The following is a 19,431-nucleotide window of genomic DNA, read 5'->3' as shown; positions in this document are numbered from 1 at the left end:
TAATAATTGTCTCTAGAAACAGCCAATCAAAAGCACCTCTCTTTCTCACTGTGTTCAACAATGGCTTAGCAACAGAAACGCGTCAAATAAAGATTTATACTTTTTCTGGGATTTCTTATTTGCTAACTGACTTTCCCTTCTATCATGCGCTCTAAGATTAAAATGGAAACTGAAAATTCATATTTAGGTCCTTGAAATCAATCTATAGTTGACACCAGTTTTTTAACCTGATCACTGAAAAGGACAATTCAAATGAATGAACTTATGTATGGCTAGGATGCTTTTAGCGATAAGGGGGTCTGTCACTCAGCCCTTGGCAACCTACTTGTACTCACCATTTTACTGTGGTTCTAAGATTAGGCTGGCTGACCGTGCTGTCATCTAGAAATATTGTTGAGCATGAGCTATACTTTTTAGTAAGCTGCCCTGGAGATACCTGAAGGGGAAGGGAAATAGAAGAAAATGTCACAGTAAGTTAAACCTATCAAGTGTGTGTTTTTCCTCGGTTAAAATGTCAAACGATAAAGCATTAAGATTTTTCTTACACTCCATGAACTGCCTGAGTGTGATATCATGTGCAGCTCTATGGGAAACCTCTATACTCTGACTTCCACAGACGAGCTTTGAGAAATGGGTTCTAAAATGCTGCCTTGATATAGTACCTATAATCAAACCTGGCAAGCACCTATTATAAATTACCTTTATAATAATGTAAAAAGTTTAGAATAAGATTTCAGGGTTTTTTCCTTAAGCAATGAAATGCAGCTGAGATTTCCTATTTCTATTCATTTACTACAATAAAACGTAATGCTTTATATAATACCGATGTAGGAGCATTTCACTGCAGTAAATGAACACCAATAATAAATGTTCAGGAGACAGTGTGACGAAACAAACGTTTTCCAATCAGAGGCTGGGCATGCCAGGGCTGCTCTATCACTAAAAAGCTGGGGGCCATAAGTCTCTCTGGGCCTCAATTTCCTTATCTGGAGGACAAAAAGGTACTGCTTAAAGATTCTCTCGCATCCAAAAAAAACGGATAAAACAACTCTGAGAATTTAACTTCTCACTTCATGTTTAAGTAAGACTGCCATTACATTACTCAAGTGAGAACCTCAGAGAATACTTGCCATTCATTTCAAAATTGTACTAATTCTGTTCTACGTGTTATTTGACACTCCTGCCTCACCCATGCTGCTCTCTGCCTGCAATGCCTTTTTCTTCCTCCTGTCCCAGCAAGCTTGACCCCATCTGCCTCTAGGATCCCTTTGCCAGCAGGCGCACCACAAAACTTCTCACTTTCTGCACACTCACACATCTAATTTACCAACTGTTCCATGGTCTCAGCTGCTTGCATAGTACCACCCTCTTAAGTAAACAAGCTTCTCCAGGTTAGGAAGATTCTTCTCCTACCTCCAGCTACTGAGCACAGAATCTGGGACAAATTAGGATTCGACAAGTGTTTGAGAAATTATTTAAGATCAGTTACAACTGGAGGTAAATCTTACTAAAGGTACAAATTCGTGAGAATTTATCTACAGTGGTGTTGGATAGGTGACAAAGAACTTTTTGAGACCCTCTAGAGAATGAACTATCTTTAAAACACTTTAGAAGTATCCATTTATTTGTGAAGAGCCCATGAACACGGCAATAGTCAAATACTAAAATGGCCTAAACTATGTTAGGACAACTCTCTTCCTTAAAGTAAGGCCAATAACCAAATCCCAATCACTGAAAGCCACTGGAAGGAAGAGTAGCATTCTTTAATACCACAGAATACGAACAATTTTAAAGCTGGGTTTTGGTTTTGGTTTTTGTTTGTTTACTAATTCAGATGAGCCTTCCTTCTTCCTATTAATATAAAATAGTTTTCACCATGCTGTCACACTCTCCCATCAATGTCCTCCACAAATACATGAAAGGTGAGGCAGGGAGAAAATCTAGTTGATGCTTTTTAAAATACAGAGCATTTAAATAAAAATTGCCAGTATCCAATAATCAGAAATATCCAAATGGCATATATAAAACACCATTTTGCTTGTTTCAGATGCTTTATGCAAAGCCACTTATTCCTTATTAACAAAAAGTTCTAGATGTAACATATTTGAAACAGTATCACTATTTGGAAGACTAATTTCTCCTTCAAGCTAGAAATGTTTTAAACTAAAACTCTGATATGGTCCTTAAGCTATTTGGTTAATGTGTAATTTTAGAATCTCAAAAAACAGATACAGCATGAAAAATGAAAATTCACTCATTCAAATACTTTGATTCTAAACGAAGCAGGTTATCTTTTAAGGTCACTACTATTAGGGTATAATATGACATACACTACACGTAATAAAAGTCAATTCTGACCAAAAATCTATATATATGAGGGGAATAAAAATAGTAAGGAAATGTACCAAAATATAGACTAGTTGGTAGAGCTTTGGGTGCTATTTATCCTGTTTTCCTCTATTAAAAACTTTTTTTCCTATTATGAATGTATATTGATTTGTCTTTGGAAATATTACTGCTAAAACATTTAAAATTTTTAATTAGATGTGCTCTATAATCCTATGGGGGCTCATTTAAGTTGTATCAGCAACTTACAGTCTACTGGCTCGATCCTACAAAAGAAACACTTCCACAGGCCTACTCCTGAAACTATTCAAACTTTCCAGCATCTAGTGTTCACTAAAGGATGGCAGAATTGAAGCCTCTGAGCAAAGCCTAGATATGTTAGCTGCCAGCAGATTACTTTCCTCTCATCTTGCTTGAAAATTTAAGATAACTGTCCCTTATGATTAAAGCTTTACCATTGCTGGCTCACAACCTCAATAAACTGCACTGACACACATAAGGGTATAAAATGCAAATACAAAAAAAAAAAAAAACAAGTAGCAAAAAACACTACTGACAGTTTAATGTTCATAGGTATTATTTCAATTGGTCACTGAAGAAGAGTATTTATCTTCATTCAGCACTAAGGACAAAATACATGGACTTTTACAATCTTTATAAGGGGAAAGGTTGCTTAGTAGACTGCAGGTTTAATGGTGAAGACTAGAAAATAATCATACCTAGGAGGCTAGTAAGTAACAACCCTCAAAGCTTATCATTAAAGGTCAAGTACCTGTTGAAATCCTGCCCCCACCCAATGACTCTTCCCATTGTGCCTACTGCCTCTGATTTTAACCCATTAAAAGAATAAAGCTGGAGAGAGCGAGAGTACGAAGTGCGGCAACCCGAGTCATGGCAGGACAGGCATTTAGAAAGTTTCTTCCCCTCTTTGACCGAGTATTAGTTGAAAGAAGTGCACCCGAAGTTGTAACCAAAGGAGGCATTATGCTTCCAGAAAAATCGCAAGGAAAAGTATTGCAAGCAATGGTAGTAGCTGTTGGATCAGGCTCTAAAGGAAAGGGTGGAGAGATTCAACCAGTTAGTGTGAAAGTTGGAGATAAAGTTCTTCTCCCAGAATATGGAGGCACCAAAGTAGTTCTAGATGACAAGGATTATTTCTTATTTAGAGATGGTGACATTCTTGGAAAATATGTCGACTAAAATAAGTCACTATTGAAATGGCATCACGTGAAGCTGCCCGTTCCCCCAATGGCATCACGTGAAGCTGCCACTGAAGTTCTGAAATCTTTCATCCTGTAAATAATTTCCGTGTTTCTTTTATAATAAAGTAATGATATCCAAACTAATGATATTCATTGTCTCTGAAATTTCGTTTTCTCTGTATTGATTTAAACATTCCCAAATAAAAGTATATAAATGAAAAAAAAAAAAAAAGAGAGAGAATAAAGCTGAAGTTCACTTTTTTCTTCCCCCTTTTCACAAGTTTTGGATACGTTTATTAAGAATCAATGACTTTCACTGAAAAGTCTGTAATACTCCATCTATGTTGCACATTAATGGACAATATGGTAGGGTGAGTGGTTTGAATAGAATTCATACTCAAGGCCTTAGTAGAAAAGTATAATATTCTAATTATAGGTATAATCAAAAATATTGTCTGAATTAATATCGTTAATTATATTGCATTAAACTTCAAACTCAGAACCTATATTCAAAGAATAAATCTAAGTTTGAGTAGACTGACCACAAATCTATTTCCTCTCCCCCTTCTTTCAGATATCATCTCATTAGAATTAAAGGCATTTTTTAAAAAAGCTATACATAAGACAGGATAAACAGCAGATGATTTTTAATGTTTGAAAGGTGAAAAGACTAGATAAAGGAGTGGTAACTGACATGGCAGAACAGAGGAAGCACAACCTTGGTACCTACAGAGGCTGACTAGGACAGGAACAAGAAAACCAGTTTGTCTTACAGAACCCAAGGCAGGCTCAGAGTTCAGAGGCGTGGTCCCCAAATCCTTGCAGTGAGGCCCATCAGTTAACGAGTTGTCCAAGTGATGCTTCCAATTAGATCTTAACAGACAGCCAAGGACCATCACACGTTTGAGGGAAGCCCCCAACAAGTAAGAGATGAAAACAGGAAGAAGGAATGGGACTTCCCTGGTGGCGCAGTGGTTAAGAATCCGCCTGCCAATGCAGGGGACACGGGTTCGAGCCCTGGCCCAGAAAGATCCCACATACCACAGAGCAACTGAGCCCATGCGCCACAACTACTGAGCCTGCGCTCTAGAGCCCATGAGCCGCAACTACTGAAGCCCGCACGCCCTAGAGCCTGTGCTCCGCAACAAGAGAAGCCACTGCAATGAGAAGCCCACGCACCCAACAAAGAGTAGGCCCAGCTCACCGCAACCAGAGAAAGCCCACGTGCAGAAACCAAGACCCAATGCAGCCAAAAAATAAATAAATAAAATAAAATATAAGGACGCTTTAAAAAAAAACAAAACAAAACGGGAAGAAGGAATTGATGGGAGTGATAAAAACTCAGGAGCAAATGAAAACTTGAAATTGCATCAGTGAAAAAAAGAATGACAGGATATAAGAGAACTCTATAAATTGAAAATACGGTAGACAAAACAATATATTCAATAGAAGGATTAGAGCACAGTCAAGGAAATCTCCAGGAAGCAGGACAAAAAGACAAAATGCAAAGCAGGAGGGGAAAAAAGTTAGCGATCTGGTAAGTCTAAGACTTCCAACATCTGAATAATAGGAACCTGGAAGAAAAAAACAGAATATCAAAGAAACACACCAAAAAGGTCTATACCAAACCAAATTATGAAATTTCAAAATCCCAGGGAGAGGGAAGGTACTAAAAGGTTCCCGAGAAGGAAGGGATGGGGGAAAATGACTAAAATCGGTAATGTACAATGTACCATACAATGTCAACAGGTTTAAGAGCAACAGTGTAAATGAGAAGATGAGAGGGAAATGTCTTTAGAACGGCAAAAATTAGTTTCAACTGAGAATTCTATACTTTATCAAATAGAAGGAGTTTCAGAGAGGCTAGATCTCTCTAAACTTTCTGCCCATGTGCCCTTTTCCCAGGAAAATGTGCTCCAGTAAAACAAGGAAGTATAACAAGACAAGAGGGAAACAGAATCTAGGACATAGGGGATCCAACATAAGAGAGCAGAGTTATGTGAGATCCCAGATGACTTCACACAGATATCCCAGGAAAAGAGGCATAGAGCAGGCCTAGGGGAACACTAGTCTATATGGGAGTAGGAAGACAAAAGATTGGGGCAAAGTGTCTCCAAGAAAAAAATGGAACAGATGTGGCTTAGTAGACGGAAAATAGTTTTCATAGGCATGTGACAAATGTTAAAACATTTGGGGAAAAAAATAGCTGTTAGAAAACAGGCAAGTGAATATAGTCAGGAAATTAATTCCACAGAAAAAATGAAGAATGTGAAAGCAGGGAGACCGGGCAGGGAGCTACTTACTGCATTTGGCTGTGTGAGATCACGTTGGCTAGGAAAAGGGGGATTGGGTTATCCTAGAGAAGTGCAGAAGTGCTCCAATTTCATTAATATTTAAGAAAAAGAATGAAGGGTGTACAAGGAGGAGGCACAGTCAGAGAACTATATGGCTCAGCAATGCACAATATTTGCAGAGTCGTAGTAATGTAAACATTGATTCTGATTTAATAAAAACTGATACATGTTGAGGGAACACAGGGAGGGAAATAACGTCATGGTGGAGCGAAGAAGCTCAGCTTTCACCTGCTATGACAAGAAGTCAATGGACAGTGCTAAAAATTAACTTACCTGTTATACTTTTATTACTTTGGTTAAAAAATAAGATCAAAAAAATAAGGCAAAAGAATTTAAGGCAGATCTTTATACTACAACCGTATTAGTGAAATTTAACGTAAATGTCAGAACCCTTAAAAAATGGGCACTACTAAGTCAAAGACTTTCCTGAATACATTTGATAATTAGGAAAATAGAGATTTAGAAAATCTACAAAAAAGAGGTCCATGCTAACAGTATTGGATCCATCATATTTTTAGGAATCATGGCAGACATATTTTTAATTCAAACTATTAATTTCTTAACTTTTCAACTGTTTACTTACATGGTTGAAATGGTTGCTCCTCCTCTTTTCCCGCACTAAGAATAAAAAAAATTAACTGATGAATTCTGATACAAATGCCATAGAAAAATAAAAGTAGTCACTAATTATCTGATGGATTACCAATAACACAATGAGATAGAATTCCATTCTATTTTTTAAAATAATTTCCAACAAAATATATAATTTAAATCACCCAGCAAGATGAGTCCTATAAATAAAATCTAAAAACTTAGTTTCACTTTTTTGACCTAATAGATATTCTGTATTAGGCACAAATGAAAGACTCCCCATTTACAAAAGAAAAGGACAAAGCAAATCAGGCCAGGTGAGAAACTTAGCTAATAAAAAAATGTACCTGCTGCATAGCTGAACTACTAGCCAGGAGTATTTTCTCAGTCTTCATTTACACACAGCTTACTTTAATTACCACAATCTACAGATGACGACTCTAAGAACCAGTTTCTGGCCAGGCACTCGTCTCCGAACGCACCAGGATCTCTGGAAGCATCCTGAACCACTTAATGGTAACCTACTCAAATACCTTACTGAAAAAATACACAACTGGAAAGTAACCTATGTTAAACGTAAATTTTAAAATGAGTGTGCTGACCTAAATGAACATATCTACAGCACACAAAACGGTTTTGCTCCAACAAAGGCCAGAAGAATAAAAGCCTGAAGAGGGTCTTAGGCCACACTCTTGCTCACATTGCCTCCTTTAACTCCAGACAGGCATCACAGGCACGGATTCCTTAAGGCTGAAGAGAGAGACAGGCATGGGACAGCTTTTCTTTTACTGTCTCCAGAGCCCCTCTACATGTGAGCAGCTCATGGCTCTGGAAGAAACTGAGAAATAGAGCAATCCTAACCAGAAAGGAGTGGCTCAAGTACACACACTAGAAAAATGCAAGTTAGAAACCCCAGGAGCTTCCAGGTTGGTGAGCATGTAGTACCCTTGCAGAGGGCATCAAAGCTCTGTGCCCTGTCCCCATGCCTGGCCCTATGCATCTCTTCCATCTGGCTGTTCCTGAGTTATATCCTTTTATAAAAACCAGTGATCTAACGGAAAAAAACCAAAAGCAAAACAACAACAACAAAAAACCAAACCTCCGTTTTTTATTGTGCTGCATCACTTTAAATATTATGGAATGTTCACTTCTTGTATTCCTGCTCTCGTAATCAACTGAAAAACTTGGTCACGTATGGCTTTTTAGCAAATAAACTAGGATTTAACATAACATTCAGGAAGACAAGCAGGCAAGCAGGAGTGCAAAAAATTCTACGGTTCTGATTCTCATCTTAAAACAAGGAGGACACAGGAAATGTATATGAGTTTCACATGCTGAGGATAATCTTCTGGAAAACCCCATATGGCATGTTGCTCTTATTACCCTGGCACAGCACTACATTAGGATGAGAAAGTTTTGAATAGCTTAAAAGTTCTGAGTAGCATAAATCTGGATGTGAGATAGGCTCGTCTGGTTGAACACTGTGTAAAACAGGGCCAAAATCACAAGGCTCAATTCCCACATATAACAACTGATTTTTCTGATTTGACCAAATGAAAACCTAACTGTGACCTAAACCCTATCATTTGTCTTTAACATATGTGCTCTTCGGAGCAAGGGGAAAAGGACAAAGTAGCATGGAGAAATAGACCACATCTAAATCATGTGGCCAGTTGACTATGTTGATAAAGAGGTGGCAAAATGTATAAACAGATAGTCTAAGTGTTCTCCTCCCTAAAACACTGACAACTAAAGGAAACTGTATCATCAACATATTAAAATAAGACAAGTGAATACATAAAAAAGTGAAACATTTAAACCACTGTAAGAGTTTTTCTAAATACCTCCTATAATACACAAAACAAAAACAGTTTTCACTCTTTTTCTCAGGGAAAAAAAAGCATTGCCTTACCATCTGTTTGAGATTTGCTCGGAAAAATGGTGCTTGCCCTTGGGTGGTCAGAAGGGTTTGGTTCCAAAGCTAAGTCTGTATAGGAAGAAGAGAAAAAGGTGTGGTGATTTAGTTGAGTAGAAAAATACATGATTTTAAAGATAGCTACACATTGATTGAAACCACTTATTAATAGTCTTGAGAAGAGCTTTTAGTAATGACAAAAAGGCAATTTTAGTAAAGGCACAATATAAAAATTCTATTGGGAAACAGCAAAATTGTAGAAACTCTCCATACATGTGGAGTAAAACCATGGCTATGTCTTAGACTTCTTTAACTTGCACCTAAATAATCTATGCCATTTTTAGATGAATCATATATGTGACTCCCCTCCTATTTATCAATTAAAAATTCAGTCACCCTCTTTTAAAGCTGATATTACTAGCACATTCCAGGAACAGTCTCAAGAAGCAAGTTATGCTGTGGCCAACTACTGTCAGATACCAGCTCAATATATCAAATATGCCAAAACGAAGTGAGTTGCTTTTGGCAAATGTTCTTCAGACAATCAAATGGCTAATTCTAACTCCATTCAACAAATGAACTCATTTCATTGGCTGTGGTTTATCTGGGGGCTATTCATCATGGCAGATTTAAGAGGACTACATAAAAGTTCAATGTTCTAATCTAGAGGAACACTTCCATGAGAGTGATTTTTAACTTTGCCCTCTATTTCCAAAGCTAAACTCACTTCTTCATTCCACGCTGCATGATTAATTTGGGGCTTCAATAAGAGTACTTTCTGGAGCAGATCATAGGGCTACTAGAAAAAAATTTTGGCCATACCTACACGAAAAGGTGGGTCTGCCTGTAGCCCACCTTGCACCAAGGTGGGATAGCGTCTTCTATTTAGGCAGAAATACAAAACAAGCACAAGCTACCACACAGGATAGTAAGGTTGTTGTTTCAAACAAACAAACAAACATAAAAGCCCTATGACACTTCCTCAGCAAAGTCCATCTCAAACCATTTAACCAATCTTTTAAGAAACTGGACCAAGATTCAGATAAAGAGTAATGGTTAAGGCAATTATTTCCCAAACCACATAATAACTGATCTGTTTTTGAAAGATGGCTTTGATGGTCAAAGTGAAATACAAATATATCCCTGCCTCTTAGAGAATCCAAAGAATACACACATTGATATATTAAAAACTAATTAGTCTAGTAGTGAATTCTGTCTAACCCAGCATTTCACAAATGTATCTACCTAGAATCCCCTTTTCCCACCCAGAAAGAATGTGGCACGAACAGTAATTTTGGACTTCCCGTTTTAACAGGAATCTGAGCCATCCATTTTAATGTCATTGCCAGCACTAGTAATTTACAGAGCTAAACCAACTGCTTTGTTCTTCATGAAAATTCCTTCACTGAATTTGAAGTTTATCAAGCTGCTTTTGGAGAAAATATTCTATTCAACATTTTTATGTAAAAGACCCATACAATTATTTTAAAGTTTTTTTCTCCTACATATTTGAAAAATTAAGACAATGGGAAAATAAATTATTTCAGCTGTACACAAAATGGCAGGCAGAGACTTTCACAGCTGCCTCTAACCTATAGCTTCCGAAAGAATTCATGACTACTTACCTATACCAAAAAGAAAGTAAATAGACTACATTTGAATCTAAAAAATAAGCAGAAATGTTTGCAAAGTAGCTGTCTTATTTATCAGTGTCTATGGCATGGTAAAACTTAACAATTTTCAATGGAAGTCCAGGAAAATTAAGTGCCAGAATCAAAGAGAAGCAAGCTTTAACACACACACACACACACACACACACACACACACACACACACACACACAGCCGCCAAACCAAGATGTGCTACTACAGATCTAAATACAAAAGTCAAGAAGGCTGGGATAAAAGAAATGACAACATTCAAAAAAAAAAAAAGTAAACTTAGCCCAAGTGACCAGAAAAAAGCTGGCACTCTCCCTACTCTATCCTAGGGGGTTCAAAGGGAGGCACAGGATCCAGGAACGGCCAATCAATCACAGCTGTCCTGGGGCTTGCCAAGAAAAGAGAAAGGCAGAACTGTACTCTAGGATCCTTAGCTAGTCTTGAGCTGCTGGACACTCCCCTTGCTATCATGAGGGGAAAGGCTTTTCAGGAGACATCAACAGAGGAGAGCAGAACTGAGATCATTTAACTCCTGGGTCAAGTAGTGCTTAACTCTGTGATGTTCTTTTAACTTGCAACTGAAGGAGACCTGGTTAATCAGCAGTACTGATGATCACACTAAAGGTGGGGAAAGGTAAAAGTCACTTGCTCATTCCTTTATCAAATATCATGAACAAAAATCTGCATGAGACAAAACGATGCTCTGTTTAAAAGTTACACACAACCATTCACAATCATTAACACACAATGATTCACAACCGTTACTTTTAGTTGCTTTTCTTATACGTTAAAAAAAGCTCTAATTAGTGTACAATTTATGTCTTCTTGTTACTAAGAAGCGCTCTCCACCCCACTGTTGCATATTTATTGTTTAATGAATACACACTGGCCCATCAAGTGTTATTCCTATACTGGACTTAGCCAATCCCCTATTGCTGGGGATTGGTGCTTACAAAGTTCTATTCTTAAAATATTATGAGGAAAATCTTTATGTACATAGTTTTTTAAAATAATGGTTTTATCTCCTTAGCAAAGATCTTCGGAAGTGGAATGACTAAGCCAAAAGGTTAGATCACTTTCACGGCTCCATGTACAATGCTAAATTGCTTCCTAAAGAAGGTGGGGGGCACATTAGGGTATAATGCTACCAATCATGACATTTTGAGTTCCTACCCTTGCTTTGGATACTTGAAAAAAAAAAAAAAAATTCCTACTGATATGAATGAGGAACCTCACTGTAGATCTAATTTGTATTTCTTCTGATTACACAGTTTGACCATTTTCCCACAGTTATCAGTGTTATTTCCACTTTGGTGAGTTGGCCTATCATTTGAATGTACTGTAAACACCAGGGCCCTACTGCTGTCAGTTTGCATGAGGTTTTCAGAAAATATTAATCTTTTGTTTATAGCCTATATAACTAACAATTTTCTATATAACTTGCACTTTTTGCTAATGAAAAATACCACATCACTATCTTATAGAATGGACATGTGAGCCATTAGACAGTAAACTCATACATACACACAATATTTCTGCACTTCCCATGAACTATCTTCCCAAGAGCCTAAGGAGACTATGATAAAACCTACCACACTCTTCACTATCACAAAGGTAAGACTGCCAACTATTAAGCAAAGCTTTACCACCCACCATCCCTCTCATCCCTCTCCCCACCACATGCACACACAGTAATTTAGAGACTTCAGGGAATTACTGTGCATTCAGGAAATTACATGGATTCTTCCGAAAGTTATTTCTTTAGAAACCTCTAAGAATGTTTTACCCAGGAGAAATATTCTTGAGCTCATGATTAGGGGTTATGATTAAAACTGTATTTTAAGACCCATCATTTTTGTATTATCAATTTAAATTGCAACTTATTTGACAGCATGATAGGTCGATGTAGAAAAAGTATGATTAAAAAAAAATTAAACTCGGTCTTCATGTAAACATTCCTCAGAGGAAACCTGTAAAACACCACCGACACTGAGTACTGTTTTTCCTCCAATCTAAGATTCTACCAGTTGTTAAGATCCATCTCAATTGCAGTTGTTAAAAGTGTGAAAACATAGGCAACTTAGAACAAATGAAATGCATTACTGAAGGCTAAAAGTGTTAAAACTATGCTATCAAACTGTCGATAAATGATTTGTCCTTGTTAAAATATTAGAGGGAGAGGGAAGTGACCAAGAAAGCATCTGACAGAAGCAGCATATTTCAGAAAGCGATTAATATCGACATATTGATTTCAATATATTCCAAATAAACAGGAGATGTCAGCAGTTTCTGGGCCAACTGCTGAGCACCAGTTTACTTAACGGTAACCACTGCATTTACTGAACTGCCCTAGCATCCCTATACTGTGCAGTGTATTAGTTTTATGGCTCATAATACAAACATTACAATCTTTACAATTACCATGTAAACTGATGATTTCATCTCTTTGCGTCCACACTTTCCACCGCAGTCAGGGAGTTCCTGCCAGCCAGCCCTGAGCTGGGCTGCCTCACCAGCGGGTACACAGCAGGCTCCTGCACCTGCCAGGCTACTGCTCACCCAAGCCTTGATCCTGCTTTCCTAGCTTCGGACAATCCTGGCTTCCAAACTTCCCAGCTCTGGTTTCCAACTGCTTCTGTACCTGCCTCTACCCTGGTTCTCAGTTTTGCCTTATTTTAATCCTCAATCAGTGTTACAGTGATCATGACTGAGAGGTGACACATAGGTAAGTACACCTGGCTTTATATATTTCTAAAGAGCACTTTACTCAGTTTCTTGGACTTTTAAGAACCTTTCTGGGTTGCAAGTTACCTTCATTTCATTTCACATTACGCAGTGTTACTGTTTTAACTCTTAAGTTTTATTACTTTAATACACTAAAACAACAACAACAAAAAAGGCTGAGAAAAAAGGTAGTATTCCAAAGAAGCTCACATAATGTCAACAATAAATTCTGTTCCTATATGCCATGCATTTGGAATTTACAGTCCTACTCTCTATCAATACTCATTTTTAAAACCTTGGACAACTCAATTTATACCTAAGAGAAGAATTCCTACACTACCTAACTCAGAACATGGTGAGAATCAAATGAAATGCAAGAGCAATCTATATACTACAGCCTATTTTAGACCCTTATTAATATCGCTTTTTTGTTCAAGCCACTGTTGGCTCTCACCTGAGCTACCGCACCAGCCTCCTAACTCGTCTCCCTCTCTGCTTCCTTCCACCCTTACAGTCTATTCTCACACAGTAGCTGGTCTGATCTCCCTCCGCCCTCTCTACCCCCCTTCCCTTTTTCTAAGAATTAACATCATTCCCCTGCATATAATCCTTCAATGGTTTCCCATTACAATTAGACTAAAATTCATATTTTTTGGTCAAGGCCCACTAGGCATACAAGGTCTTAATCCCCCATATTCCTCCTGGCATTCATTCACTCAGCTGCAGCCACCCATCTTTCTGTCCTTGGCACGCATCAAGCATATTCCCTTCTTAGGAACTGCACAGAAGCCTCTTCTCCCACAGCCTCACACGGCTCTCTTAGGACTGCTCATGGGTCGCTTAAGGAGAGAAGCTGTCTTTAACCACCCCTTGTAAAACTGTCCTCCTCCCCAGCCCATTACCTTCATTTTCTTTCTTAGTGTTCTCACTACCTGATGTTATTCTTGTGTCGTCAGCCCCCAGGCACCTCTAGAAAGTAAGGACCTGAGTTAGGATACGGGTTTTGTCTTGTCTAACCACTGTTTGTCCTGCCTCTGGAATGGTGCCTAATAATCATGTTTCAGTGTACCCAAAACCAGTTAAGGTTCTCCCAATTTTCCCACATCATCTAAGATTTCTTCTAATGCTGTCTTTTGATGTGTCTGTCACCTAAGACCAGAGTTAATTTCAGATCTCTTAGAGTAGTAGTTTAGTTACTCAGAATCAAAGACACAAGACAGGTTACCAAGAACCACGAAAACCTAAAAGAGGAAATCTAATGTTCAGTGAAAAATCAATGGTAACTTTAATTTGGGAAAAGAACATTTAATGTTAAAATACCTTTACTACAAAATGACTCACCCTATGAATTTAATTAAGTCGTAAGACAAAGTGTACAATCAGAATGCTATAGGGAAGTATCAATACAATGCATCAGTTTTTATCTGTGTCCCCTGAATAAAGCATTATAATGGGATTATAAAAGATGCTCAACCATAAAGGCTGGGTAAATGAATTATGCTCCAAGGTTATTCGATGGCACAGTAAACAGTTGGTAAAAGGCAGGCTGTAGAGCTATGCGCAGTTGCATGGAAAGACATCACCCTGGAGCACTCTCTAGGTGTCAGCACGGTTACAGGAGCTTCATGTCGTTACTTTTCTTTATAACAAAAAGTTACAAAGTGGCACATAAAGAACAATCCCATCTTTGTAAAATAAACACAATGTTATGTGTATATGCATACAAAAGGTTCAGGAAGAATCAACACCAAAATATTAATAAAAATTCTGGATATTCTGAGTGTGAGTGAAGGACTTTTCTGTGTTTTCTCAATCTTTCACATCAAATGTTCATTAATACTGTCACCAAAAAAAGGAAAGATCTGTTGCTCAGAGGTTTTTCCACATCATATTGCCAATTCCTTCCCTACCCACTCTTCAGGGGGATGGGAGGTAGGGGTCACTTGAGAGAGCACCTTTCACCAGAAAATTAGCAAAGCTCCTAAGGTCAGAACATAAAGGCTGTATGAAAAGTTGATGAATAAAAATAAAATCAGATAATAGGACCGTAGCATCTTCTTTTCTATTATGACACTACCATCAGTTATATTAGATATACTGTTAAAGACAAAGTAGTAAAAAATTCTTTTGAGTCTATCTGAAATCTATACTACGTTCTTAGGAGTTACTTTTTTGAGATGGCTTGAAGAAATCATGTTCTTCTCCAATGTTTCTGAAGAACAAGACAGAGCATCATTTATGTACGATTTTCTCTAAGTAACCAAATAATTCTTCACTGTAGAAAAGCCAAAATGTTTTATATCTGAGTAGGTATTTCTCAGTTTCCAGGGAAACTGATACAAAATTGTCTGAAATAAAGACATGAAGAGCAAACTTCCAATGTGCCTGTACTTTATATTTGGTGTTCTGACCTTGTTTCTATGGAAACTTAATTAATAGGCAAATGCTGAAATTGAGGTTTCTCTTATCACTTTATCGAATGCCCCCCCAAAAAAGAAAAATTGAAATGAAATTTTAACAATCATGTTAAACATAAAAAGGTAAATTCTGTACTCATGAACTCTATTTTTCCAGTTCCTGATTTAGCACTCCTTCCTTATCATACATAGTCGTATGCTAAATGCTTAGTACCTTACCTGCCCGCTTACCAGCTTCCCCTAATGTCCCTCTGTCCAGGGCATTCTCGGCTTCAATTGGATTTCACCAGAACAAACTCTTTAAATTATATCAACGTGTTTACCTGACTGATAAATTTAGGCTATTTCATGACTTCTACTTTTATTCATATCCATTGCAATGTATGTACAGACAGAGAATGGAGAGGTAAATGTTGCTTCTGAGTTGTGTACAATAAACTGGAATGGCAATAATCAAAACTGGAGTATGCTGAGATAGGCCTAACTTATGGATAAATTATAATAAAATATAAGGTGCACTCTAAACAGTTTCTTAAGCATGCCAAGAACTGAATTTGGCATATCTACCACCTCCCAAGTCTGTCTCTTTTGTTCAGTAGCTGTGTTACACAGTCATTTCAGATCTCTAAGTCTTGGCTTCTTCATCGGCAACAGAGGGAGAATATATACGGGCCTTATTTGTAGATGGAAGGGCCGAGTGAAATACACAAGAAAATGCATTGTAAATCTTAAAAGAATTCTATAAAGGTCCAATTTTCGTCTCTCATCCTACACTAGCCAACTACTAACTGTTTTTAAAAATCATTTAGAGGCTTACCTTATAGCAACAAGCAGAGCAGTTTTCACAAGTACTTACATGCTTTGTGTTTAAAGCTACAATTAATTCACATAATTTGTTCATTCTTTCACAATATCTAACGATTCTGAAAAGGGAGTACTTTCCACTTACAAAGCCACGTCCATCATAAGGGTGAATCCACAGGCTTAATTATTCTAACTTTTAAAGAAATTAAATAAACCCAACTAAAATTTAAATAGAAGAGCTGTAAGACATTTCGTCTATGAAATAATGAAATAATCTCTGGCATTTAAATGAAACAAATGGGCCAGTGGGGCTTTAACATCTTTATGATACAATGTTTTATACTTCAAAGAACAGTCTTTATTAAAGTGCCACTATGCTACCCAGAATTTTTTTTTTTTTTAACCTAGAGCCATCCCTTTCCAAAATTCTAGAGGCAAAAATCAAACATTTCCTCTCTTCTCTCTCTCCTCTCCTCCCCGACAACACCCACCCCCAGCCACTTAGTCTACAGAACTTTTACCTGAACATTCCTAAAGTTAAATAGTATTCTACTGGGGGGGGGGGGGGCGGAGGAGGAGGGAGCCATGGAGACATTTTTCTGCAGGATGGATGTGGTATGTTAACTCCCAAACCTTTATATTACAAATTACAATCTGAATTTGTTTTTTCTCCTTTGAAACTTCTGTCCAGCAGTCTCAGGAACCACCTCACCCCTCCCTTAGAACAGGCAACGTGCAAAAGAAGTCGGTTAAGGCTGTGCAACTGAAGACATACTTGTGTCAAAGTGGGAATTTAAAAGTAATCAGAACTCCATGGGGTCTCCTTTGGTAAAGAAAAAAAACCCAACAACTATTCTCTGCAGCCGTGGCAGTAACGTTTCACACCGTTCACAGTTATTTTAAGCCCCTCTCCCACCATTTTCTTTCCTATCGTGTTCAAATTATAGTTAGAAGGGATAAAGTAGCTTCTATCAGGGCGACTGAAAACATTAAAATCCAAAGAATTTTAGTTAAGAACACCACACTGACTCTGTCCATCTCTATTTTGAATTTAAATGACAAATCCTCTAATGTTTGTCTTAATTGTCTCGAGTATCAACTACCTTAAGGAATAGAAATCTGTCATCAGGCCCTTACCTAGTTCCTTCGCTTAGGTACCATCTGGATAGGGAGACGGGATGGATACGCCGAAGTTAGAGTATTTAAGTTTGCATTAAGAAAAGAGAGACTACACCAGAAAGTCTCTGCTAAGTCCCACGAGATGTTAAATAGAACCACGAACAGGAAGGGCCGCGGATTGGAGGGTCTCAGGCCGGGCTGGGAAATGGGAACGGGGGAAAGAATTGGGCATTCGGGTAGGGAAGAGGGAAGGAGACTGGCCGGACGCGACTGGTAAAGAATAAGGGGTGGGGACGCCAAGCAGAGCCAGCCTTCGTCCCCGGTGCCCAGCCCTGGGAGAGCCAACTCCGGGCAAGAAGGAGCCCTAGGCGGCGTCTCCCTCCCGGGGGACCCTGGGGGCGGCGGAGGCCAGAGGTAAGCCCGAGAGCAGACGGCGCCGACCCCGCGAGGGGCGAGGCGCGCCCGCCGCTTCTTACCTTCGGGCATCTCCCGGTCGCTGATGTGCTGCAGGTGGTGGCCTTCGCCACCTGCGAAATCCAACTCGGCGGGTTCCACGGTAGCCGCCGCCGGAGCTACTGCCACCGCATTCCCGGCCGCCGCCTTGTAGACCTCAGACTCGCAGTCCGGCTCCGCTGACCCCCTGCGCCGGCCCGACTTGGGGCTGGCATTGGGGGACAGGCAACAACACAGCGAGTTCCCCATGGGGCGCCTTCACTCCTCGCCGCCGCCGCCTCCGCTCGTCCCCCGACTCTGCCGAGCACAGAAGCCGCCCCCTCCCCCAACAATGGCGCGGCGGGCACTGGCAGCCCCGGGCTATGCCGGGGCTGTGCCGCACATGCAGACGCGACTTCGCCCGCCGCTCTCCTGTCCGCCCAGCCGCCGGGGCCCCGGGCAGGGGTACGGCCCCGGCCGCACCCCTGCCCAGCCGCTGGGCCCCGGGCAGGGGTCCGGCCCCGGCCGCACCCCCGCCGCTGCCTCCCCGGAACCAACTAGTCTGTGAGGGCGGTGACCAGACCCGCTTATTTAAAAGGGCTGGGAACCAGACAAGCGCTGAGACGCGCAGCCACTGAGGGAGAGAGCGCAGCCGGAGCTCCTCCTCCTTCCGCTGCCACCTCCCGACTGAAAGTAGCTAGCCCGGCCGGCCCTTGCCTACCGGAATGTGTCCTTCGGTTACCTGGTTACGACGGACCAATCACGACCAGAGTTCCCTCCACGCGCCCTCCTCAGAGCGCAGGCATGTGACTCACAATGCCCCGCCCCCGCCCGCGGCTGCCCCGCCCCCCGAGCGGCGCACCCCAGACTCTGGTTTCCATTCATCTCTCGCGCTCCGAGCTTTCCGGTCCTGCGGGAAGCGCCGCGGGAGTTTGTTAATCGAAGCCGTCCTGAGTCAGTGGGCTCTGTAGAAAGCCCCTGTTCGTAAAATGCCAGTTCAGTTAGCAACTCGGTTTCACCGGGTCCACAGTTGACTCATTTGATGTATTGCTCAACGAACTTAGTTTCACCCCAATTTTTGACCGTTTTTTATAACTGAATGCTCCTCCTGTCTTGCCTTCCAAAGAGTGTTAGTTTCCGCCTACAGTTTAACCATAGCAACCCCCGGGGCCCTGGTCCTACTCTCAATAAAGAGCTGTGGCTGTGTCTTGAATGAGACTCGAGGACACGTCACCCCTCCACTTCCTCATCAGCAAATTAGGGACCAAACTCCCCCCTCCCACCTCTGAGGCGCTGGGATTCAGCAACTCGCTTTTCTCGCCTGTTGCTCTCTTCCACGGCAGGAGTTTCCAGGTTTCCCTACTTTAGCCAACAACAACGCATAAAGCACGATTTTCTCATACAAACTTGAGAGTCACAAAGTGAAGTACCACGGTCTTGATTTGATGAAGATGATAACGATAGTTAACATTTGGCAAACACTATGCGCCCGCCCCCGTTCCAAGTGAGGTACTCATTTAACCCTCGGGAACAAAATCCTCAGAAACCTTCATTTTACAGATTTTACAGACGCTAAGTCACGTTCCCAAGGTCACATGATTGCTCAGGGGTGTGGCCAGGATTTGATCCCTGATTGTGTGGATCCCCAAAGGCACCTTATTGTGATCATCAGAAAATAAAGGTCGAAGTCAAATTTGGTTGGAAGTGGCATAGTGTATCAGGATTTTCTTTTTTTAAGGAGGAACAATTTTTTGATGTGGATTTTAAAATACTTTCCCTTCATTCAACATTGATTAGTCCCTCCTACATGCCAGGCACCCGTGTGTGAAAAATAGTCCTGCCCTCAGTGACCTCAGGCACGGTGAGA

General features: G+C 40.1%; 2 protein-coding genes across 2 annotated transcripts in view; one reads left to right on the top strand and one right to left on the bottom strand.

Annotated features, from left to right (window-relative positions):
- The window catches only part of LOC309662921 (cyclin-Y-like protein 1), a gene marked incomplete at its 5' end in the record, with an annotated part of 74,188 nt that overhangs the window by 16,499 nt on the left and 38,258 nt on the right, over window positions 1–19,431 (bottom strand). Inside the window, 4 exons of the mRNA XM_082466131.1 lie at window positions 336–436; window positions 6,486–6,520; window positions 8,406–8,480; window positions 17,609–17,772. Of these exons, the coding sequence (XP_082322257.1) occupies window positions 336–436; window positions 6,486–6,520; window positions 8,406–8,480; window positions 17,609–17,772 (375 nt within the window). The remainder of the gene's footprint in view (window positions 1–335; window positions 437–6,485; window positions 6,521–8,405; window positions 8,481–17,608; window positions 17,773–19,431) is intronic.
- Window positions 2,831–3,836, top strand: LOC309662486 (10 kDa heat shock protein, mitochondrial). The gene has a single exon (XM_082465243.1). It carries the CDS (start codon window positions 3,238–3,240, stop codon window positions 3,544–3,546), a length of 309 nt encoding a protein of 102 aa, XP_082321369.1. The 5' UTR covers window positions 2,831–3,237; the 3' UTR covers window positions 3,547–3,836.

The sequence above is a fragment of the Balaenoptera physalus genome (genome assembly GCF_965194825.1).
Source record: "Balaenoptera physalus genome assembly, chromosome: 6".
Classification (NCBI taxonomy): Eukaryota; Metazoa; Chordata; class Mammalia; order Artiodactyla; family Balaenopteridae; genus Balaenoptera; species Balaenoptera physalus.
Note: the sequence above shows the minus strand (reverse complement) of the source record. Positions and strands in the feature narration are given on the sequence as shown.